Source organism: Aphanomyces astaci, assembly GCF_000520075.1.
Source record: "Aphanomyces astaci strain APO3 unplaced genomic scaffold supercont1.105, whole genome shotgun sequence".
In the NCBI taxonomy this organism is placed as follows: Eukaryota; Oomycota; class Saprolegniomycetes; order Saprolegniales; family Verrucalvaceae; genus Aphanomyces; species Aphanomyces astaci.
This window is the reverse complement of record NW_009798368.1, coordinates 16,061-38,177: the sequence shown is the minus strand read 5'-3', so window position 1 is coordinate 38,177 and position 22,117 is coordinate 16,061. Positions and strand designations below refer to the sequence as shown.

Here is a 22,117-nt window from a genome sequence, read left to right as displayed (position 1 = left end):
ATTCACATTTCATGACTATTCATTGGTTGAGGACTAGCAACCTGATTTCAGCTCTAATTAGAGTGAAATTAACCACCAATTACTTTATTCAAGTACAGTAGCTATATCTGGAAGGGATAGAACCTGACGTTACGTCGAAGTAGCCACAGTGACACCGAGCTAACACCATGTACATCACCACTGTCATGTTATCGCTGTCCTTGCAGGTAAACACTAACGTTACAGTAACACTCATTTGACCTTGTTTGGCAGTAGCCAACGTACTGTTTTATGGGAATTTTCAACGCCAAGTTCCGATACAGGTCCCAGTCAGTAGCCACATACATTTTCCAAGTGCACGGTACTTTACCCTTTTGATCTGGATATGATGAATGATTGCAGCCTTTCTTTTGATGTGGCGTCGTTTTCATTTGCGATTCAGTTCCCCCGAACATGAAGGTGGTGACGACTTTGCTCATGGCTGCTTTGGCGGTGGCCAGCCACGAACCATCTGACTCGGGTGCTACCGAGTGGAAGTCCAAGGGCTCATCGGAGGGCTACATCGCCAAACTGAACGACGACACGGACGAGTTTGTCACGAGCTTGGCCCAGTGGATCTCGGACGCCACGGAAATCAACTTCTCCATCGACTCGTCCTTCACCCTCCACACCGAGGGCGCCGAGTGGAGTGAATCCTGCGGCGATCTGTCCGTGCACTCGGCGTTCAAGGTGCTCAAGTCCTTCATCGAGCACCCCACGGACGCCACCAAGGACATCAAGAAGGCCGAGCCGCTCCAGTGGCGCCCCGACGACGACTGCGTGGACAAGCGTGAGTATGTGTTTTTGGATGGAGGGGCGCACGCCGAGTTCAAGGTGCTGTGTGGCCGCGCCTTGCTCGTGGACGCGATTGCCGGTGGCGGGGGCTTCTTCGTCCCGCTGAGCCGCGGCAAGGACAAGTACGCTGGTGGTGCGCTGGCATCTGTCGACATTGAGCGCCACCAAGTCCAAGTTGCCGGGTCCATCCGGTCGGGAAAGCGCTTCCACGGAGGTCTCTTCGAAAACAACGTCGCGAACGCGTTCAAGGTACTAGCCGACCTGAAGTCCACGACCCAGGCGTGCGCGACCAACGGCACGCTCAAGGTCGTGGGCGTGGCCGGCGGTGGGTGGACCCAAAAGTACATTAAGAAGCACGGCGGCGTCGTCACGAGCGTCGTGGGGTACGCTGAGTCGTTCAGCATCCTCCCCGAAGGCGCGGTGGACATCGCCGACGATCCAATCGCGGAGCCTATCACGGACGCACCTGCACCTACTCCGGTTGTGACTGCTCCTGCACCCACGTCCAACCAACCAGACCTGGAAGAAGTGACTCCCGAACCCACTACCGGGGCCCTTGATGTGGCGGACTACCAGGCGGAAGCCAACGCGACCAACGCCACCGAAGTCATTGCCGCCCCTACTACTACGCGGGCAGCGGACCACATCGCAGACAACTCTACCAGCAGCAACACCACCGGTGTCATCGTTGCCCCTACTGTCGACAACCTGGCGGATAACTCTACTACCACCAGCAACACCACCGATGTCATCGTAGCCCCTACTGTCGACAACCTGGCGGATAACTATACCACCACCAGCAACACCACCGATGTCATCGTAGCCCCTACTGTCGACAACCTGGCGGATAACTCTACCACCAGCAGTAACACCACCGATGTTATTGTAGCCCCTACCACTACTACCAACCAACCTGATCTTGAAGAAGACACCCCCGAGCCCACAACTGGGGCCGTTGATGTGGCGGACTACTTGGCGGAATCCAACTTCACCAACACCACCGATGTGATTGTTGCCCCCACCCCATCTACCACAGTGGACAATCTTGCGAAAACCTCCAAGTCCCCAGCTCTTACCCCCGACGCCCGTACCACCGCCAACGTCACCACGGGCGACGCCGTGATCGTTCTTGCCGCCAACAACGCGGTCGACATGACTGGTGGCTCCCTCATGACCCTCTCTCGCCACGTGTCCAAGGCGTACTTGGATGCTGGGATCGAATGCGCGGCGTCCAATCCGTCCTCTGTCTGCCAAGCCAAGCGCCTCGCCGCCAAGTTGAACAACCCAATGCAGCGCATCAACTATGCCACCGTCGACATGACGGCCGTATACGACCACACGACGCCATCCTACTGGAATGGGGTCGAGATCGAATCCAGCTCCGCCGCGGCGCTTGTGGCGGCGGCCGTGCTCGTGTTTGCAGTCCTCCGCACCCAACGCCGCCGCTCCGGCTACGTCGGCATCCCCCAAGCCAACGGCGGCACCAACGAAGCATCTGCTTCTGCTTTGAACTGGCCGTGGTACTCCTCGTCGACTTAAGGTCTCGATAGAAACGCACGGAACAACGATGCACAATCCTATGTGACTAAAGCAACTGAATATACTTTGGCATGTCAATGTAGTCAGTCATTCATTGCATAACGAGTCGATTATTACACTCCAAGCCCTGCGGTGCGCCTTCCACCATTCCTGGCTCTACCAGTAGCGAAGTGCCTTCAGCTACGGCTAATAGTGGCGACTGTTAAGGTGTAGTACATGCATGCGACGAGGTCGCTAGTTGCTACGCCATGGCCATGAGAGTTTGGAAGGAGTTGTTGTATGTGGAGTACAGTACTGTACAGTACGCAGCAATATGCCATACTTGTTGCCACTAATGCAAGCGGCCATGGCCATGGCTGTCATGCAAGTCACGTGAGGAGTACCTATGGGATGGCTCTGTTGATGCGCTCACTGCCTTTGCTTGGCTTAGGTATCTCCATCGAGTCAGTCGTCAGAGCAACACAATGGGGCGGTGGCGGTACCCTGACATGCAACCAGGTCCATATGGCCAACACGAAGACACGTTGTGATTGGTCAATTTCGATTTCAAGGGGAAGCTCACAAATTGGAAGGTTCAAAAGTCATCATGGCGACCAACTCGAAAGCCGTGCCTCCGTTCACGTTGGACAAGCCCCGCTACGACCAGAGCACGTACTTCGGTCGATGGAAGCACTTCAATGAGCTCGTCTCGCCCAGGTAGCTACATGAACCCTTCACCATGTCATGAACCAACGTTACGTTAGCGGGTTCTTGTTGTCCGATGACGAAATCGCCAAGTCCCAACAACTCATCGACAACTTCAAGACGGGAACGTTGGCGCCAGGTCAAGTTCCTGACGCCGATCTGTGGAAAGCCCGTCGAGGTACGTACGACCGCAAGGACTCGACTACTACTCATGCCAACGACTTGTCAACAAGGATGCATACACACACACAGGTTGATGTCGGACTGTAGTGGTGGAAACGGTGTTCCATCCCCAAACGGGGGAGAAGTTGCCCGTGTTGTTCCGCATGCCTGCGTTTGTGCCGGTGAACATTCCCATTTGCTCGGGCATGATCTTGGCTCCTCCCACGGTACTCTTGTCATGTTCCCTTGACATGATTCGTCCGAACAACATGCGAGTCGTAGCTGTTCAACACTGTGTTTTGGCAATGGATCAATCAAAGCTACAACGCTGGATTCAACTACGCCAACCGCAACGCCAGTGGTGTCGACGACACCTCCGCCATCGCCAGTACGACTCGTCATGCCCATCATCATCCCTCGACCTAATCATGCCATTCTTGCAGAGGCGTATGCTAGCGCCGTGGCCATCTCCTGCGCCACCTCGGTGGGTCTCGGCAAGGCTGTCGAGCGTGCCTCCTTCCTTGCCCCCACCGTGCGCTCCGTGCTCTCCAAGGTGCATTATCATCATGTCTTCTTAACACTTCCAGCTTATTCTTCCTCCTGCAAACTAGACCGTTCCATTCGTCGCCGTCGCCGCCGCCGGGGCTGGCAACGCGGTGTTCATGCGCTTGAGCGAACTCACGTACGTTGTTGGGAGTGTTGGTCATTTTAACCTACGGAATGTATGTTCAACAGGGACGGGATCGACATTCTGGACGACGAGGGCGTGCCGCGCGGCCGGTCCCAAGAAGCCGGCAAGCAGTCGCTGACCCAAGTGGCGTTGACGCGCGTGGCGCTGCCCGTGCCAAGTACGTACATACATTCTACGTTTGTGTTCTTATTTGGTTTTCTAATCTACACACATTCTTGCCGTTCTTTATCTGTTTCTCTAGTCTTGCTGTTCCCGCCGTTCATTTTGGAAGCCGTGAAGAAGGCAAACGCATTGCCAAAGAACCGCTTTGGCCGCGTGTTCACTGAAATCGGTAACTACACCGTTTTGGGTTGTTGGTACTGAATTTTCGAATGGACATACTATAGGGATAGTGACATTGTGCATCTGGGGCGCGTTCCCAGCCGCGATTGCGCTGTTCCCTCAGTATGGATCGATCCCTGCATCGCAGGTGGAGCCTCAGTTCCAACACCTGAAGAACTCCAAGGGGCAGCCCATCACCGAGTTTACGTACAACAAGGGCATCTAAAGAGTGACATGGGGGTGTGCCACGTCGTCGTCGTCAGAATAAAAATACACGTGATGCTCTGTGTGTTTGTATGGAACATTAGTTTTCCGAATTGTATTTGGGAGAATCCGGATACCAAGAAAAGTATGCGGATATATCCTCCCATAGCGTTTTCGACGGAATATATATACTTGGTGTCGTGCAATGGTGTTGACAGGGAAACAGCGCGAGGACCTGTACGAGGATGCTGACTGTGATGCTAGATGATGCAGGTTGAGCTGACGATGGCTGCTGCTTGCGATAGGCATCAAGCTATCTTGGAGTACCTGTCTGGCTTGGGATCAACGTTCGCGCAGTCAGCGACGGCATTCCAGCAGGATGCCGGCCTGACCATGGCTGGCGAAAGCGACACGACCAAAACTGGGTTGTTGGAGAAGAAGTGGACGTCGGTCGTGAGGCTGCAGCGGAAAGTAATGGAACTGGAGAGCAAGATCCAGCAGCTGGAGGAAGACTCGAAGCTCGGCGGCGTGGTCAGTCGACGCGACGTGACGGGCATAGGTCGCGACCCGTCCACATTCCTTCCCCGCGCCCCGCCCAAGTACTCCATGTCCGGCCATCGGAGTCCAATCACATGTGTCGTCTTCCATCCTGTCTTCAGCGTCGTGGTGACATCGAGCGAGGACGCCACGATCAAGGTACGCTACATCTTCCGTGTCACCCCCGCTGGAATATATATGCATTGAACTCGTCATGCTGTACGATAGGTATGGGACTTCGAAACGGGCGAGTTCGAGCGAACGTTAAAAGGCCACACGAATGCCGTCCAGAGCGTTGCGTTCAACCCCACGGGCACGATACTAGGTACAATCCTTCCTCTGCATGATGGCATCACTCAATGAAGTATGACGGAATAGCGTCGTCGTCGGCGGACTTGATGATCAAATTGTGGGATTTTTCCTCGGACGGAAGCTACGAATGCAAGAAGACGCTGCGGGGGCACGACCACAACGTGTGTGGCTTGGTGTTTTTCCCATCAGGGGACCACATAGTGTCGTGTTCGAGGGATACAACTATCAAGGTATCGTTCGTATCATTGGGAAATTTCCCATCGCGATTCCCAAACTACCTTCCTTCCATGACGTGGCACACTCACGTGGCTTTATCTTCTAACTTCAACACATTTGATTATTGGATGTGGCTTGATGTACGCTGGTAGATTTGGGAAGTCGAGTCAGGGTACTGCACGCAGACGTTAAAGGGCCATTCCGACTGGGTCCGCGACATCTGCATCACGGACGACGGCCAGTTCCTAGCGAGCGGCGGCAACGACCGCGCCATCACGCTGTGGGACTTGGCGCAAGGGAAGGCCATCCAGTGCATGCGGGAGCACGAGCATGTGGTGGAGACGCTGCAGTTCGCCGCTCGGGGGCCGCAGGGGGCGGCGATCGAGGCGATCCATGGCAAGAAGGTGGCCGAGACCACCGGACAGACCGTCGCGCGGTATCTATTGTCCGGGTCCCGGGACCGCACCGTGCGGCTGTGGGAGGCGTTCTCGGGACTACTGCTCATGAACTTTGTACGGTGTCTACCATAGCATACTATGTGTTGGAGAAGCAGAAGTCGGGATGAATGTTGTTGAAACCGGTTGGGACTAGGTGAGCCACGACAACTGGGTGCGGGCCGTGCGATTCCACAGCAGCGGCAAGTACGCGATCAGTGCGTCCGAAGACAAGACGATTCGGGTCTTTGACGTCGAGGTGAGGGATAATGACCGTTGTGACGTGATGCCAGTGGACTGACGAGACTGGACATTAGTCGGGGCGGTGTGTGCGGACGCTGAAAGACGCGCATAGTCACTTCTTGACGACGCTGGATGTCCACCCGTCGCTGCCGCTACTTGTTACGGGGAGCATCGACAAGTTCGTCAACGTCTGGGAGTGTGTCTGATTGCAGGGCATATTCGGATGTGAGGTCAAAAATAATAGAATTAAACTCCAAAAAAACACCAAATAATTGTGAAAAAAAGGGGTTGGCGTTTGATTGGTAGACTATTGGCCAATAAGAACGCATTGGAAAGGACGGCACGCGATTCCACATTGGGCATTTTGTAGCGACGATGGCGGCAGACAAGGAGGATGCGAACAAGGCGGCGGCGGGCCATGGTGGCAATAACGTCGCGCAAGTGGTCAAGAAGATTGAAGGACACTACCCCATATGGACGCGAATTGTGCGTGTCGTGTGGAACTTTCTTGGTAGGGTTGTGAGCGATAGGATTTGACTGATCACATGGATTCACCGCAGTGGACCTCGTGTTGGGCACTTGCGAACTGCAGAGAATTTGCTCCGAGGTGACAAAGGACACCCGAGGCATGATGGTCAAAGTCCGGACGAACGTGGCACTCGACCGGGGGCTCAAGGACGTGCAACAGGACATCTTCGACTTCAAACCGTTCGATGTAATCCCCCCTCTCGGTTTCAACTCGGCAGCGCGAAGTCTCACGACGAATAGGTTACCAGCACATTGCTTCGCGTGGGCGAAATCAAGCAGTTCGCCATCTCGAAAATGTACTGTTGTGTCGTTCGCAATCACGTCGAGTGGTCAACTGTGTCTGTTCAACTGCTGCTAGCTGTGAATCGAACCTTCGCAGCTGCTTCATTCGGTTCCGCGAAGTGAATGAAGTGTATTCTCAAGCGTTGGCGTTGAAGGACGAAGCATACGACTCGACGAACGACCAACACGAGGTACATACAGTGGCACACTCCTGCTTTTGACCGTATCTCATGGGGCTATGCGACACAGGCACTGCTGGAGCAGCTGTGGACTAATCTAAAGCCAGACGTGCGTCGATCGGGCGGTCGTTACACGAAGGAGTGGGGTGAGATTGGGTTCCAAGGCCAAGACCCCATGACCGACTTCAGGTTTGCGTCGTTGGGATCCCGGTGTCTATAACCGTCTGCATTGGTAGGAGCATGGGGTTGCTCGCGTTGACGCAGTTGGTGTACTACACGGAGCACTACCCTGTCGAAGCTAGACGGTCGTGGCTTGTGCATGTATCGCTTTGGCTCATGGGAATATGTCTAGGGCGCTGGTGCATGCGAGCCACCCGACGCAATGGTATCCGTTTGCCGTCACCGGCATCAACATCACGAGGCAAGTGTAAACTGTCGGTCGCTCCTTTGAAAGCTGTGGGACTCAACTGCTGTCGGGTTGGATGTCTAGTTTTGTGGTGGATGTGGTGCGCGAACGCCTCGTGGACTCGCGCTTGTACGACAAGGACTGCAATTTGGACGAGCTGCACGAATTCTACTGTACGAACCAAACCCCCCCGTCCGATTTTCATGAGGAGAAGACTATATATATATATATATTTATATATATCTTACGTAGGCATGGTGTTTTCCATGTTTGACGCGTTGTGGGTCGAGTCCAACCCGACCGATTTGATGGCGTTCCCTGCGGTCTTTGGCATGTTGCAAGAAACGATCCGACTCGAACTGGCCGAGCGCACGTTTGCCTAGGTCAATATAACAAAGCTGGGATAACAAACAACCTAATGAACGCTCATCCCAAATGTCTTCTCATTTCGAAATCCGCCAAACACACACCGCGTTGTGCCAACTCTGCCGTCAGAATCCAGGATTAATAACAACGTTAGAAAGGAACGTTAACCAATGGCATTCGAATGAGAAGATGGCGCGGGGGGGGGCTTCTGATTACAATTCGTCGTCGCTGCTAACCAAATCGATGCACGAGTCTGATGTGTGTAGTACCGTCTTGACTGGCGGCGGGGCGGCGACGGGATGGATGATGCTCGGGGCAAAATATGCCGATACAGGGCGCTGTTTTGTCGGGGGCGATGCCTTCTTGAACTCACGGCCGCTCTTGGCTGCTGGTGTCATGGACGACGGCTGTGACGTCGTTGAAGTACCCACAGTTGCTGGGGTTTCGTCCACACGTTGTCGCTTGGATGACGACGAGGCAGCGCCAGGTTGGGGCGCAAAGAAGGTCAACATGGTGCGCTTGGCTTGGCACACGCGCTCTTTGGTTTTCATGTCGATGGGAGTCACGGGGTCGACATGGGTGCTCGTGTTGGCCGCCAGCGTCATGAGCGTGGCTTGCAAGGTAGAGATCAAGTCGGGCGGAAAGTTGACACCGACCAGCTTTTGTTTGGCAGAGTTTGTGAGCGTGATGCGGACGATGCGCAGGGCGGCGCTGTTGCTGTTGGTGTGTACGTCTGTTTGCCCCGTGACGAGGTGCTCGAGGACTTTCCAAATAGGCAACAATGACCCGCTGACGAGATGGTACTGCAGTTTGCGAATGCCCACGCGACAGGTCTCGCCTTGTTTGCAGCCGCTTGTGTGAACACACCGAGACTCGCAATGGTCAAAGATACGTTTCCAGCCGCGCTCGGCCTTGTCCGATGTAATCGTCGAGTACTTGTCGCTACGGAGCCAGTGAATAATATCCCATATCCAGGCAAGGTACTGTCCACATGAAATATGTACGTTGGAGTATGTACACTTACCGCATGTCGTCAATCTTGGTCGGCTCCAGAAACATGTACCCCGTGTTGGGTCGAATGACCGAGCACGATCGGCCGCCCGTGATCATCAACATGTACAAGTATTCGCCAAAGTACTTTTGGTCGCTCATGTAAAACTCGGCTTGGTACTCGCTGGCCACGTTGTCGTAAATCGAAAGTGCTTCGTCCCAGCTGATCCCTCGGTCCACAAGAATGTGCGAGTACGTGACGTTGCTTCCAATGTCCGCTTCGTTCATGAGCATGGCCTTTCGTCCCTTGATGTCGTCGTACCCTTCGTCGTACTTGCCTTCTTGCTGGGCTTTGGCAATCACAGCTTGCAAGGCCTTTTCAAAGTAATGGAACAAGGCATTTTGGTGCGTTGGGGCAAGGCCAAGCAGGCGGTTCAAGAACAACTTGACAGACACCGACTGCGATGGTGGGTACAAGCCAATGTTCTTGAGGTTTTGAACCAAGATGGCGTTCATGTACAGTGGCGACACGAGACTTGGACACGCCTGGATCAAGGCCGGGACGTCCACCCCCTCGACAAAGTACCCGCTGCACACACACCGAAGCACTTCTCGGATCGCTTGAAACCCGTACTTGGTCTCGAAATGGTACCCTGACAGGTCTTGCCCGCTGCCGGCGCGGCGATCGCCCTTGGTCAGCGCCCCCATCGTCATCATTTTCTTGGCGACGGCGGCAACGAATCTACCGCCCCCCACCATTTTCAAAACAACACGTCATAAAGTAGGACCGTGTACGACGTACCGCGTTTCGCCCCCGCAATTCGTCGTCACGAGTTTGTAAATCGGCGCACAAGATTGATTGGACCGATGGCTTCGTCCCAACTGTTGAATGGCTTTGTCCTAGAACGTGAGCGACAGGAAACATCGACGTTCAAGGAAGGGAAGGAAGGAAGGAAGGGGGGGAGCGGGGGGGGGGTGTTACTCGTACCGCACTCCAAGGCAACTCCAACGTGATGTGGACTCGGCGCCGTTGGTTTTGGCACCGTCTGTCAGCATGCAACGAAATTCCAGTGCTCGCCGCATCCGAGATGATGGCCACCAACTTTTGGCCGCGCATGAACGCTTGGCGTTCGTCTTGGTTCACTTGGTCTAGGTTCAACCCACGAGACTTCATCACGTACGCCCCGTGGGACAGCACGATGCGATGCCGTCGACCCGTCAGTTCTGCCACTTGGGCGTCTCCCCCCAACGCATCCAGCAGGTGATCCAGCGGATTCGGGGGCAATTCCAACGTGGGAATTGTCGCAAGCAGCGAGTTTTTCAATTCCAAACACACCAAGCTCTCCTTGGTTCCGTCGGCCAACGTCGCGACGGGTCCGATGTCTTGTTCGGCTTGGAATGAATCGGTGGTGGCCGTCAAAAACGAGTTGGTCGGTTCGAATGTGTCGAGCGACGTGGCGTGGACGTTGTTGGGCTTGTCCATGTTGATCTTGGTGGGGAAATGCAATGTGACCAAATCGATTAAAATTCGCTCGCATAGTGACACCAACGAGTCGGTTTTGGAGTCGACGAGATTGCATCGCTCCATGCTTGCTTCGCCCGTGGTTTGAAGTCCGATGACGGCGCAGTGCCCCGAGGCCAAACAGGCTTTGACCGTGGATACAATAAACGGTACCTTTGAACCAAACGTGAGTAATCAATCAGCCGTGCAATAATCGCAACCACCTTCAAGCACATGCATAATTGGCGAAAGAAGCGCTGGTGGAATCCCCACATCACTCGGGAAGCGTCGCCTCGGGTGCGTGTAATGTTGCACGCACGTTCGAGGGACGGGATCAAAACATTCCAAAACGCGACCGCGTTGTCGTACAGGCGCCGTTGGGAATCACTCAGGACCACCGTGTCGAGTTCAAACTCGGCGCCAACGTAGCTCAGCCCCCGCGACAAGTACTTTCCTACCGACACATGAAACCAATGCAACCGCAAGGGGTACAAAAAAATGCCATTTTGTGGCTTTGTACCTTGAAGCTTCATTTCGATGGCCAGCATTTCCATGGCGCCCATGCCTCGGTTTTTGATTGTGCGCAGAAACTCGCTAAAGCCCTGGAACGACGTCGATGGGCCCCACAGTCCTGCGATATTCCGTCAGTTGACACCACATTTAAGACATGTTTTAACTAGTGTGTACCTAGACGAGACATGTACGCCATGTGCTCGATGCCGCCGACGCCAGTGGCGCTGCAGTACACGACGCGGGCGTTGGGCAGCATGACTTGGATTTTTTGTACGGCTAACGCGATTTTGGACGACGCAGTGGCACTTTTGTCGCTGAGCTCGCCATGCTTGGCCTTGTGGCACTCGTCGAAGAGAATGCACCCGTCAAAGTTCGCGCCGCCGCACCAGGCTACGATTTGAAGCAATCTGGATTTGGTGGGATGGCTGTAGTTGGACGTTAGCGTCGAATACGTGCTGTACAAGACGCCTGTTTTGGACGACATGCCAAACCCCTTGGCCTTTTCTTTCTCCACTGCGAAAAAACCCATTCAGGGCCATCGTTAGTACAATCAATCAATCCCAACGTCCACCAATCGGTCGGGCTTGCTTACGTTGGTGGCACCCGTCAATCACGTCCACGTGGCATCCAATGTCTCGTAAGTCCCGCTCGGCATCGACTCTCAAGTCATTCGACACGCTAAACCTACGACCTCGTGACCATAAGTCGTGATGATGGATAGGAATCGGTCATGTCGTTACCACAGGTGTTTCTTGCGACCACGGCACAGATTTTCCAACACAATACCGGCTAACTGCCTTCCCTTTCCCACACCAGTCCCATCCTACGTGCATGTTATGAAGGAAGGCTTACCATGCAGCAGCATCGGCGTACCCCAAGGAAAAATCCACTGCGCGCGCCACTGGGTAGAACGCGTTGATGCTGCATGCACGCATACAACACACCTTCGAGCTGCAAGCTAATGCATATTGCTCGTCATAATGGCATATTTGAATATGCTGAGTACGTACTTTGTCAGCTTCCCATGCTCGATCAATTCCGTTGGAAACGCATCGACGGGATATGTGCATGGCGGCAATGGCGCCGTCGACAGCAGCGCTACGCCAATTCTAACAAACGCTGTGCTGTGGTTTTGTATGTACCTGCTTCAGAAATGGTTCCGGGATGGGGTTGGCCGATGACGATGGACTACGTTGCCTTCTTGATGAGAAAGACCGAGGAACGATAAATCGAAATGTCATGCCCACCTGGCACACATATGGAGAGAACACCAAGTCTTCCGTGTGGGTCATCTCGTCATCTTCAGCGGTAGCCTCATGGTCCTTCTTGGCCGCGTTAATGCTATCGCTTCCAAGCTGTGTCTTTCCCGGAGACACCTCCATCATCATCTCCCGCGCTTTGGTTGAACAATGGGTTTTCGCGCAATATTTTGGATTGGTTTCTTCCGGATAATTGAAACGATATGCGGATGTTTTTTTGCAAAGGAGTTTTCAAAGGAGTTCCAGGCAAAATACGATGGTGTGCGACAAGTGTGAAGCAAAGCTGTCCAAGGTGATTGTACCTGACCGGTGGAAGGACGGGGCGCGCAACACTGCGGGAGGAAAGGACGGCGGGCGCAAGATCTCAGGGAATGCTCTCCTGGGAAAGAAGCATCGATTCACACCCATGAGCCGAAGCTGTCGGATATGCAAGACCAAGGTGGCGCAGGAAGCCCATTATTGCCAGAACTGTTCCTACACGAAAGGTACTGTGGTCGTGTTTGTCTGCATGTCGATCGCTCGTTCACAAGATCATGTAGGTATATGTGCCATGTGCGGCCGAAAGATCATGGAGACGAAGAGCCACAATATGTCGACAGTTTAACACAACTGTAAACTCGTTCAAGCAATTTCCATCTTCTTCCCCGTTTTGCGGACTTCCATTAACGTTACATACATACACGCCATTCTGCTCCATCGCAATGTGTTGGTGACGCAAGCACGTTGACCTATCTATTTATAGCCACGTGCATCGCTTTCGTGGCTTTGCTGGGGATGAGTTCCCCTCGACGGACATCCGTGGCGAAAGCCGGGCAGTCGGCTGCTCCTGTAGCCGAGGTCGTCAAGCCCAAACCCGAGCGTTTCGTCTTGAGCTCTGGCCATGACGCCCACGACCTTCTAGAAGCGGCAGAAACCGAGCTCAAAGGATGCAGCGTACGCATGACAACATCGTCATCGTGCCAATGGACGAATAGGGCACCTTGTTTGACCATCTCGAGCAAAAGAACCTAGAACCCACGCCACTGGATAGCCTCAGCGACGACGGTGACGACGCCGACAAGGACAACGATGCGGACGACCATCTTCGCCAGCAGGTTGTGGGACCCCACATCCAACCATCTCGTTTGTGATGAAGTTGGGCATTGTTATGTATGTGTGTAGGTGGTATACACGACAAACCTCCATCTTAAAGCGTTGCCGCGCCATGGAAACCGCACCCGCCGCATGATCATGTCGACGCCCACCAAGCGCGTGTCCAAGGCAAAACCTAAGGGACCACGCACGTACGACGAGTTGGAGGCGCTGATGAAATCCCTCGTACTGTGTTTCCATCATCATCCGTCCCGACTTTCAACCCCGACGACGGCATATGCCCTGCTTAGGACCACTCGCTCACGGAGAAGGACAAACTACTGCACCAGCAGCACGTACGAAGCCATAGTTGAGGCGCAACAACGCTTACCCTTTCTCTTCGTGTCGGTAGACCATCTACCAAGTTGCGATCAACCACTTGAGCCAAGACAACATTGTCAAGCAGCAGCGCGCGATCCGGTTCACGACCATGCAGCACGAGGTCGAGCACATGCAGCATCATGTCCAGAAAAACACGATCATGCGTGTGGACTTTGGTGGGTTTCATTTAAACTGTCATTTAAACAATCACTCATCTATCTCGAGCAGACGAAGAGACGACGCCACGGTCCGCCGTGTACCGCCACGCGGCGCACATGACCGACGTGGCGGCCCTCGGCGTGCGCATCTACAACGTGAACGACCACCCGCGTGAGGCGACGGACCGCATCGTCGTGGCGCGGCGGCTGTCGGCGACGCCGTCCACGCCACACAACAAGGCCAAGCACAATTCCGGACGGCAATACGTCAACCAAGCGCAGCCGCGACTGATGAAGAACCAAAAGTACATTGAGCGAGAGAACGAGTTCCTCTAACATGACGACTACTGTATACTTGGTGGTCATTGTTTTGGTCGTTAATAACGCTGGAACCGGCCGGGAAGGTCGTCGGCCGAGGGCGGGTACTTATGCGGCAGCTGAACATACTGCTGCGGCGGTTCGCCAACGTCCCGCGTCACCGACTGGATGCGGCGCATGGGCGCGATCATCGCCCCTGTGGGGTCGTCCAGAAAGTCTCCGCGGCCCATCATCATCGTCGTGCTGTCTCCTCTCTGGACCATCGGGCGCGACTGCTGCTGCGGCGAAGGTTGCGATCGATGGTAGTACGGCTGCTGTTGTTGTGCGTACGAAGTCGGTTGGTACTGCGTCGTGGCTTCGGGCGGCTGCTGGTCGTACGCCCCTTTGCGCCCCATCGCATCTACACACACATAGCCAGCGATTCACAACCAACGACGACGCAAGCATCCGTACCGCGAGAGTCGCTGCGTTGAAGGCCATACCCGCCGCCGCCCATGTTGGCTACCTGCACGTTGTCTTGCGGGTACCGCGCGGTCGACGGGTTCAAAAAGGGGGGGGAAGGCCGGCGGTCGGGCATGGCACTCGTGTAGCCGGGGGCGGCCACGGCATGGTGCGAAGAAGACACCGCCGCCGTGTCTCCTCGTCCGGCTTGCTACTCCCATCGTCATGGACTCCATGACGCTTTCGCGGAATGATATCGTACCAAGTTGAGCACAGTCCAGTCAAACATGGCGTCAAACTGGAACCCTTTGCGGAAAAACAGCTCCTTGAACAGCCGCCGCAGGTACGCGTAGTCGGGCTTGTCGTCAAAGCGAAGCGCGCGGGTGTACTCAAAGTACGCGCGCAGTTCCGTGGGAAACCCGCGGCACAACACGTCCGTCGGCGTGTTGATCTTCTTTTCCATGATCTTCTCGTACTTTTGCTTCTTTGTGTTGGCTTTGAGCCCTTGCCATGGCAAACTCCCCCGGAGAAAGTACATGTACACGTAGCTACACACACAGTCGTCGGGATAACGACGATGATGTGTTATGACGTACCCGAGCGACTCCAAGTCGTCGCGGCGGCTCTGCTCGATGCCAACGTGCGTGTTGATGGACGCATACCGCGCAGTGCCGGTCAAGTTTTTGTTTTCGCGGTACGGAATGTGCTGGTGGGTCTTGGAATCGCGGTACTTTTTGGCCAGTCCAAAGTCGATCACGTAGCAGATTTGCGCGCGTTTGCCGAGTCCGATGAGAAAGTTGTCGGGCTTGACGTCGCGATGGATAAAGTTCATCGTGTGGCAGTACTCTATCCGACTGAGCAGTTGGTCCGCGATCATGAGCACCGTCTTGAGCGTGAACCGGCGGCCGCAGAAGTTGAACAGGTCTTCGAGGGACGGACCGAGAAGGTCGATCACCATCACGTTGTACTCGCCTTCGATCCCAAACCACAGAAGGTTGGGAATGCCCACTATGAACACGTGAGGACGGACGCGTGCGTGTTGACATGAGGGGTCGTACTTCCGCCGTTCAAGATCTTGTAGATCCGGGACTCGTACATGAGCTGGGGATGCTTGGATCTGCTGTTTTCGAGTTTGATCGCGACTTCTTCGCCTGACGTCATGTTCGTGCCGAGATAAATGTCCCCAAACGACCCGCTGCCGACTTTGCGCCCAAGGCGGAACTTCCTCCCCACGACTAAGTCCAGCGGACGTGCACGTGCTTGGGCGTCCATTCTGTCAAGTAGAGGTGTGAGGTAGAGTCCTCGGGGCGAATGGACGAAGTCTATTCCATGGACATCCGCGGTGATCTCCATCATCCAACTCACTCGAGCATCATGACAGTCGCCACGCTTACCTTGGTACGGTGGTTCGCAAGACAAAACCACACAAAAACCGATTCGGATCAAAAACCCTTGTTGCTTACAGTTCAAAGTTACAAAAACTAGTGCTCCAAATTTGCAAATATTACAACAAATTTGAGATATATTTCCTGATTTCTTGTTCCAAGAAATATCTTAATTATCCTCCCCCTTCGACATTCGAAAAAGCCAAAACAATATTATTAATCATACTTCCAAGTACGAACTAACGTTCGGCGGAAGATCAGGTTCAGCCAGTTGAAGCATGCATCCACGTCCCTTGCGTTGCCGCACGAATGGCGCGGCGTCGTCCACCATGTTTGACTCGATATGAGAGCGCCCCCATTATCGAAAGGAGCAAGCAGCCCTCGTTAGACCTTCATGCGTCGGAGTGTGCTTGCCACCATCTATGCAGTGTTTCGAACGTAATATTAGATGTTAGAATACACTGTAACGTTAGGAATGCAGAATTGGTGCGCGTTGAGCTTGCCACGTATACAAATTTGAAGTGTCTTTTGCAGGTGAATTCGGAATTGCCACCATTAGCGGACCAATCAAATCGTCACCATGACGGCTGCTCGTGGCGGAATAGGACTGAATGTCGGTGAGAAGAATGCTGGGGACGGCATTCAACCACTTGCTAACGTTAGCATGAACAACACCCACATGCAGCTTCAGACGACATCCGACTCTGGTGTACTCCGCCGGGTCAAGACTGCACTCACCCCTATGTCCCTCGACGCCAAGTTAGATCATGTCATCGCCGTGGAGGACCGCATCGCGCTCGAGGTCGCGGCGTACAAGCAGCGACTCGCCGACATCGAATGGGATGCCAATAGCAGCAGCACCAACTTGAACTTGTCCAGCATTTTGCGGAGGAAACCGTCGTGTCGCTCCAGTCTGGCCCGCGTCAAGCTCCACGTCGAAGCTGCGTTGCATAAACGGGCAATCGAAGTGCTTCGGTCGTCGGCCGAGGTCGACGCCGTGTCGTTTTCCCTTCAATGGAAGGACCGCCTCCGACGAGATTCCATTTATCGTACGCTGTTTTCCCAGGGCAAATGGCTCCGGACAGCGCTTTCTCACGTCAAGTCCGTCCCTGTGAGTTGCATGCGTCGCCTGTCCGCGGACGAGGTTCATGCAGCACCAGAGCATCACATTCGCCGCCTCTCCCTCGACGAAACCACCAAAACCCACCACCTCCATCACTCATGGTCATCGTTGACCCACCTCCTCGCCTCCGCGCCGTTGACGGCACCACATCAGGACCAGCCCTGTCCATCGTACCTGGCGTTTGAGCTGCATCTGGTCACGTCCCGCTTCGACCAAACAGATCTTGGCATGGCCTTCGAATCCCATTGCTGCCGTTCCCTCAACGCTCTCGCATCCACCACCTCATTCCAAACCCTCGTCGGCCAACTCGCCCGAGCACTGGCCGACGAGCACGACGTCCCACCGTCGCATCAGCCCGCGCTCCTTCGCTTGACTCGTCAAATGGTGCATGCTCGTCTCGGCGCGGTGTTTGTCGCTCCCGTCGCCTCGGCTCTCGAGCGCGACCAAGCGTCATGGACGCAGCACGCGTCTCCGTCTGCCCGTGCGCGTGCGTTGCATCAACTGCAAGAAGTGGGTTTGCCGGCGGCGTCCACGCTGTGGCTCCGCCGCTCCGTGGCGGCCTTGGAAGCGCTGCCGTACTTCATGCCCGACCACACCCTCGACGCCTTTCTCGGCGTCATCTCGACGCTGCACGAAGAAGTGTCGGCGTCATTGGCGCGACCCGCGCAGTCGCTGTCGGCGGACATCATCTTGCCCGTGCTGGTCGCGCTCGTCCTCCACAGCCACGCCCCGTTCCTCATCGCCCAAATCCATGTCATGGAAACGCTGGCCCTGACCGACGGACGCGACGGCGGCGAAGCGGCTTATTACGTGGCCCTCGTCCAGTCGGCCATACGCCACGTCACACAAGTAGACGGTTGACGGAATGAAAAAAAATGATTATCAAAACTCCCACTCCAGCACTCTCGACATCATACTACTTCTTTGTCGTCTAGACGAAGTATAGTGACAAGTCGGTTCGTAATCATTGGAGAATCGAAAAGACGTGGTAAATCGATTCGAAAAGACGTGGTAAATCGAGTTGACAATGAACTAGCCAATCAAAATCCATTCTAAAAGATTTCAGCCAATCAATACGTTTTCTAAAAACACTCCCTAGTGAATACAAGATATTGCCAAGTTCAAAAACGGTGTCACTTTTCGACTGAACAGGCCAAATTTGCGTGAGGAGGACAATAATATATGTAGCTATTAATATCCCAACTACACCATTTTTCGTTTAACTGTAAGTTCAGGTTATTTCCGGTATAAATGGTGTACTTGTGGTTCCAGTACAGCAAGTAGAACTTACTACCGTAGATTCAACTGCAGTACTACTGTGTGTACATGGGCTGTGGTGCCAACTACAATACTATTTATTGTCTTTCCCAAATTTGGTTGACTTTTGTGCTGATTCACCAAATCAATCGATTGAATCTTTGACTGTTGTTATGTAAAAATGGTCCAATGACACACTAATTTCATTCACACACTAATTCGATGTTGAATTGGTTCAAAGAGTGGATTTGATTGATTGACTACTTGATTCGTGTTGGGGTTTTGATTGGTCGTATATCGATTTGGTGATTCTGCTCATTCGATTACTCCAAATTCGAATTGACAATATGATCATATGATGCATGCAGTATACTCTACATATGCAGCCTCCTTAGTCGTCTTGGTGAGGTGGATGGTGGTGGTAATGGCGACTGTGCCGGTCGTTAGCCGACGTGGGATTCACCACGACAATGTTGTGCTTGACCAGACTCATGCGCAGCACCAACGCCTTCGTGTCGGCCGCGTACTGCCGCCCCATGTCGACCGCCTTCTGAAACGTCGCCGCGCGGTGGTCGGGTTGGAATGCATGCAGCACCTACAACTCACTCGATCAATTGGCACCTCCATCCATGACACTACTACACCTAATACCTCCTACACCTAATACCTCCTACCTCGTGGTGGCTATCGATTCGCGCTTGCAACTTGTTGGCCACGATCAACTCGGTCAGCTCCGCCTCCATTGCCGCCACAGACGTATTGAATGCGACCGCCATGACCTTCAAGTCCACCGACAGGTACGGGTTAAAGTACTGGGCGATCGCGCGATGGCGGATCTCGTTGATCAGGTCGAGAACGTGCGGCGCCACAATCACATCCAGCGCCAGCTCTTGCTACATTTATCATCATTCATCGATGTAGGATGCATCAAATGCCGAGTGTACCGTCACATCGGCCAAGATGTGCAAACTCGTGGCGTAGTGGCCCGCGTAGAACGCCGCGATGAGCTCGCGCACGCGGGGCACGAGCTCCAGGAACGCCTTGAACGACGGGTTCTGCATCACGCGGTCCTTGAGTTCGGCGCGGGAAAATGTCGCGACGGCACACAGCCCCCCGATGAGCGCAATATCCTCGGCATGGATCACGTCCTTGTACTTGTCGCCAATGTCAACGTGGCACTCGACAAACTTCAACGCGGCCGCGTGGTACTTTTTAGTCACAAAATGCACCAGGCCCGACGTCGCGGCGGCTTGCGATGGCACGCTGTGGACACACATGAGGACAGTCAGAGACGACGGAGTATGCTATTACGTGGGGTCCGAGTCTGCCGCCGCCGAAGAAGGCGCTGCGATCGATTGCTCCAGCTTGACCAGGTAGTTGTTGACGTTGGTGTAGTTCTTCAAGTGGATGGACGCCTACGTTGTCATGATGATCACGAAGAATCGATATTGGGGGGGAGTGGTGGTACCTTGATGACATTGAAGCACATGTCGACCATGTGCTTCTCTGTCGTGCAATAGTCCCGGGCTTGGATAAAACTGCGCAGTGCGTTCGCGAGGTCTCCCGTGCGGTAGTAAAACTCGCCGAGGTCGTTGTACCCAATCTAACGACAATGGAGAGATGGAAATATGGGGGGGAGTGTTGTACCCGAATGCTCTCCTTGATCATGCTGGACTTGTACGAGTTGAGTTCTTGCTCCAGTCGTTCGTGGCGGGCCGCATTCGCACGTGTGGCGGTGTCCACAAACGTAACGTCAGGGTGATAATCCAACGGCAGGTACTCCTTGAATTTAGTCGTCAGATCGCGGTACAGCGTCGTGTTCACGGTTGTCGTTTTGGACGCTTCCACGTCCGACAAGAGCAGACGCAGCGCGTCCTTGGCCAATTGCACCACCAATTCTGAAGGAATCGTGTTGGTGAGACAATGAATGACGGTTGCGACGACACACAGTACCTCGATTGTCATGGTTTTCGAAGACATGTTGAGGGTTGATTCCGTATTCCACGATATACATTAGATGACGGACGCGGTTCTCGCCTGCATACTTGGCCGCGAAGGCATCGAGGTCGAACGACTCCAATCCCATCGTCAAGGTGTAATCTTGCGAATTGCGGATGTCGGGTCCATATCTCGTTTCACAAGTCCTTTGTATATTAATACCAACTTTGGGTTTCAACCAATGAAACATGCCGTATCGAGAATGCACGGATATGATTGGATACATTGATTTCACGCTGTGATTAATTGAACACAATTCACATGTCTAATGCATCCACCCAACGTCGTGCCCGTTCTCGAAGTAAGGTTCCACGAAGCCTCGGAAATGCACGTCCTTGCCGCCTTGAATCGACCATCTAGCGCCATACCCCTCGTGTTGGCGAATCTCAAACACCACCGGCCCATTCGGTAGCCCATGGATGTTCTTCCACACTGTTGAATCCAGCAACTGAACAATCATGCACTCGGCCACGGCATTCTTCGCTGCCTCGCTGCCCTTGTTCACGCCCCACCATCCATTGAGGCTGCGTTGCACGTGCTTTGTCCACTGCCTTGCGCCAATTGTAAGAATAGACGACTTGGAATCACTAGATTGGCGTCGATTGAATGCTTCCAGGCATTGCGCACGTGTTGGCGGGCATACAACGACACTACCCACTGTGCATCGCACGCCCAGAAGGGTCAGGATGCCTCGAGCACCCCCAATAGCTGTGATAAACGAGTCCATGGATGCCACGCTGTCCACATGAACCACCATTTCCAACGGAATACCGAGCACGCGAAGGAGAGACGACTTGTCTTCGGTCACACCAACCATAGGTACATTAGGGAGCTCTAAGAGGGGGTGCCTCGATGTCTCCTTCCACGCAGCAAGCACTTGAGCGAGCTGTGTGACGTATGAATCCGATCGCATGCCTCTGTAGAGTTGATTGTCGCCAGGATGCTCGTTGCCTGTTGCATGCAAGTCATCGTTGCGAGACAAATCATCGATGAAGGTGCGAGCTGTGTCGTCATCTTGTAGGAGAAGTTTTCGTCCGTCCGCTTCGACCAAGTACTGGCGAACGACAACCTCCATGCTGTTGCGATGGTGGTGGTGATAATGCCAGCGATTATGTAATCAACCCAGCTGGTGACAATAAAACGATGGGAAGTGAAAAACCTCGAGCACGTTAAACTAATAACGTACTTATGTGAATAAGCTCAGTTAGACCTTCACTCTTTTGTACAAATTCACAGTGCCACTGACCCGCCGCCCCACAGCTCTAACTTTGTGTAAAGTCCGCGCCATCACTTAGAGATCTACCGTAGTTATGCTGTCATCTTGTACCAAGATGTAGCAATATGCACCGAGCGCTGCGTCTGGGCACTCACGCTGCCCAGACGCAGCATTCGGTGCATATTTCCATGATAACGTTAAGCTTACAACACAGGGTTGTAAGGTCTACGATCTTTCATGAAATACAACATCGTTATAGTTACACATGACTGCGACCGTCGTCATGCCAGTACATATCCACCCCACACACACTACTAGCCCCCATGTAGCATGCATGGCGATGGAGGAGCACATCCCCATGCCAAGATCCACGAACTGTAGGGCGCGGTAGGGGATGGGGTACAATGTACAGTGTGCCGCGCGGTTGAACGCTGGAAATAGCGCATCGCTTGCCCGAGCCCTACACTGTTTCGAGGGATTGCACTTGGTTTCACTATACACAGCTGGCTCTGAATTGTTTCGATGGTTTTATTGCCTATATCCTCCTTCGATACAATTCGCTAGATAATACAATTGCACGGCTTAATCC

The 22,117-nt window shown here is 53.9% G+C and overlaps 11 protein-coding genes across 18 annotated transcripts; 5 read left to right on the top strand and 6 right to left on the bottom strand.

The window, feature by feature from the left end:
* Positions 1–402: 402 nt before the first annotated feature.
* On the bottom strand, positions 403–1,491 carry H257_17384 (hypothetical protein). Its single transcript, XM_009846171.1, has one exon. It carries the CDS (start codon positions 1,239–1,241, stop codon positions 537–539), a length of 705 nt encoding a protein of 234 aa, XP_009844473.1. The 5' UTR covers positions 1,242–1,491; the 3' UTR covers positions 403–536.
* A 157-nt stretch (positions 1,492–1,648) lies between these two features.
* H257_17383 (hypothetical protein) lies at positions 1,649–2,469 on the bottom strand. The gene has a single exon (XM_009846170.1). The coding sequence runs from the start codon at positions 2,109–2,111 to the stop codon at positions 1,782–1,784; it is 330 nt and encodes a 109-aa protein (XP_009844472.1). The 5' UTR covers positions 2,112–2,469; the 3' UTR covers positions 1,649–1,781.
* Positions 2,470–2,893: 424 nt separating this feature from the next.
* On the top strand, positions 2,894–4,514 carry H257_17382. 2 transcript variants are annotated; one of them, XM_009846168.1, is made up of 9 exons: positions 2,894–3,048; positions 3,096–3,214; positions 3,307–3,425; positions 3,481–3,586; positions 3,642–3,751; positions 3,810–3,880; positions 3,934–4,046; positions 4,131–4,220; positions 4,276–4,514. In XM_009846168.1, exons 1-9 carry the CDS (start codon positions 2,939–2,941, stop codon positions 4,434–4,436), a joined length of 999 nt encoding a protein of 332 aa, XP_009844470.1. In that variant the 5' UTR covers positions 2,894–2,938; the 3' UTR covers positions 4,437–4,514. The 2 variants fall into 2 exon arrangements, with proteins under 2 accessions (XP_009844470.1, XP_009844471.1); XM_009846169.1 differs by having other exon boundaries at positions 3,934–4,220.
* A 78-nt stretch (positions 4,515–4,592) lies between these two features.
* Positions 4,593–6,438, top strand: H257_17381 (hypothetical protein). 4 transcript variants are annotated; one of them, XM_009846165.1, is made up of 7 exons: positions 4,593–4,651; positions 4,720–5,110; positions 5,180–5,276; positions 5,330–5,493; positions 5,632–5,991; positions 6,071–6,172; positions 6,231–6,438. In XM_009846165.1, exons 1-7 carry the CDS (start codon positions 4,620–4,622, stop codon positions 6,360–6,362), a joined length of 1,278 nt encoding a protein of 425 aa, XP_009844467.1. In that variant the 5' UTR covers positions 4,593–4,619; the 3' UTR covers positions 6,363–6,438. The 4 variants fall into 4 exon arrangements, with proteins under 4 accessions (XP_009844467.1, XP_009844466.1, XP_009844469.1 ...); XM_009846164.1 differs by having other exon boundaries at positions 6,071–6,438; XM_009846167.1 differs by having other exon boundaries at positions 5,632–6,172.
* A 27-nt stretch (positions 6,439–6,465) lies between these two features.
* H257_17380 lies at positions 6,466–7,997 on the top strand. 2 transcript variants are annotated; one of them, XM_009846163.1, is made up of 9 exons: positions 6,466–6,667; positions 6,717–6,871; positions 6,925–6,980; positions 7,043–7,157; positions 7,216–7,334; positions 7,382–7,450; positions 7,498–7,566; positions 7,636–7,724; positions 7,804–7,997. In XM_009846163.1, the coding sequence occupies exons 1-9, from the start codon at positions 6,532–6,534 to the stop codon at positions 7,932–7,934; spliced, it is 939 nt and encodes a 312-aa protein (XP_009844465.1). In that variant the 5' UTR covers positions 6,466–6,531; the 3' UTR covers positions 7,935–7,997. The 2 variants fall into 2 exon arrangements, with proteins under 2 accessions (XP_009844465.1, XP_009844464.1); XM_009846162.1 differs by having other exon boundaries at positions 7,498–7,724.
* Positions 7,998–8,010: 13 nt separating this feature from the next.
* H257_17379 (hypothetical protein) lies at positions 8,011–12,341 on the bottom strand. Its single transcript, XM_009846161.1, has 13 exons — positions 12,169–12,341; positions 12,064–12,109; positions 11,932–12,019; positions 11,795–11,879; positions 11,662–11,744; positions 11,514–11,605; positions 11,096–11,434; positions 10,929–11,039; positions 10,633–10,862; positions 9,896–10,582; positions 9,710–9,807; positions 8,942–9,649; positions 8,011–8,859 (listed from the first exon to the last, which is right to left on the bottom strand). The coding sequence occupies exons 1-13, from the start codon at positions 12,307–12,309 to the stop codon at positions 8,130–8,132; spliced, it is 3,438 nt and encodes a 1,145-aa protein (XP_009844463.1). The 5' UTR covers positions 12,310–12,341; the 3' UTR covers positions 8,011–8,129.
* Positions 12,342–12,409: 68 nt separating this feature from the next.
* Positions 12,410–14,881, top strand: H257_17378. 2 transcript variants are annotated; one of them, XM_009846160.1, is made up of 7 exons: positions 12,410–12,665; positions 12,720–13,113; positions 13,155–13,274; positions 13,342–13,497; positions 13,563–13,607; positions 13,664–13,808; positions 13,861–14,881. In XM_009846160.1, exons 2-7 carry the CDS (start codon positions 12,955–12,957, stop codon positions 14,124–14,126), a joined length of 891 nt encoding a protein of 296 aa, XP_009844462.1. In that variant the 5' UTR covers positions 12,410–12,665; positions 12,720–12,954; the 3' UTR covers positions 14,127–14,881. The 2 variants fall into 2 exon arrangements, with proteins under 2 accessions (XP_009844462.1, XP_009844461.1); XM_009846159.1 differs by having other exon boundaries at positions 12,437–12,665; positions 12,923–13,113; positions 13,342–13,607.
* H257_17377 lies at positions 13,799–15,821 on the bottom strand (the record flags this gene model as incomplete). 2 transcript variants are annotated; one of them, XM_009846158.1, is made up of 5 exons in its annotated part: positions 13,799–14,508; positions 14,562–14,760; positions 14,812–15,097; positions 15,146–15,557; positions 15,608–15,821. In XM_009846158.1, the coding sequence occupies 5 exons, from the start codon at positions 15,819–15,821 to the stop codon at positions 14,168–14,170; spliced, it is 1,452 nt and encodes a 483-aa protein (XP_009844460.1). In that variant the 3' UTR covers positions 13,799–14,167. The 2 variants fall into 2 exon arrangements, with proteins under 2 accessions (XP_009844460.1, XP_009844459.1); XM_009846157.1 differs by having other exon boundaries at positions 13,799–14,760.
* A 679-nt stretch (positions 15,822–16,500) lies between these two features.
* Positions 16,501–18,117, top strand: H257_17376 (hypothetical protein). The gene has a single exon (XM_009846156.1). The coding sequence runs from the start codon at positions 16,515–16,517 to the stop codon at positions 17,916–17,918; it is 1,404 nt and encodes a 467-aa protein (XP_009844458.1). The 5' UTR covers positions 16,501–16,514; the 3' UTR covers positions 17,919–18,117.
* A 495-nt stretch (positions 18,118–18,612) lies between these two features.
* Positions 18,613–20,420, bottom strand: H257_17375 (hypothetical protein). The gene is made up of 7 exons (XM_009846155.1): positions 20,268–20,420; positions 19,962–20,212; positions 19,783–19,917; positions 19,626–19,729; positions 19,259–19,577; positions 18,989–19,207; positions 18,613–18,909 (listed from the first exon to the last, which is right to left on the bottom strand). The coding sequence occupies exons 1-7, from the start codon at positions 20,398–20,400 to the stop codon at positions 18,706–18,708; spliced, it is 1,365 nt and encodes a 454-aa protein (XP_009844457.1). The 5' UTR covers positions 20,401–20,420; the 3' UTR covers positions 18,613–18,705.
* A 109-nt stretch (positions 20,421–20,529) lies between these two features.
* H257_17374 (hypothetical protein) lies at positions 20,530–21,420 on the bottom strand. Its single transcript, XM_009846154.1, has one exon. It carries the CDS (start codon positions 21,385–21,387, stop codon positions 20,578–20,580), a length of 810 nt encoding a protein of 269 aa, XP_009844456.1. The 5' UTR covers positions 21,388–21,420; the 3' UTR covers positions 20,530–20,577.
* Between the last annotated feature and the right edge of the window lie 697 nt (positions 21,421–22,117).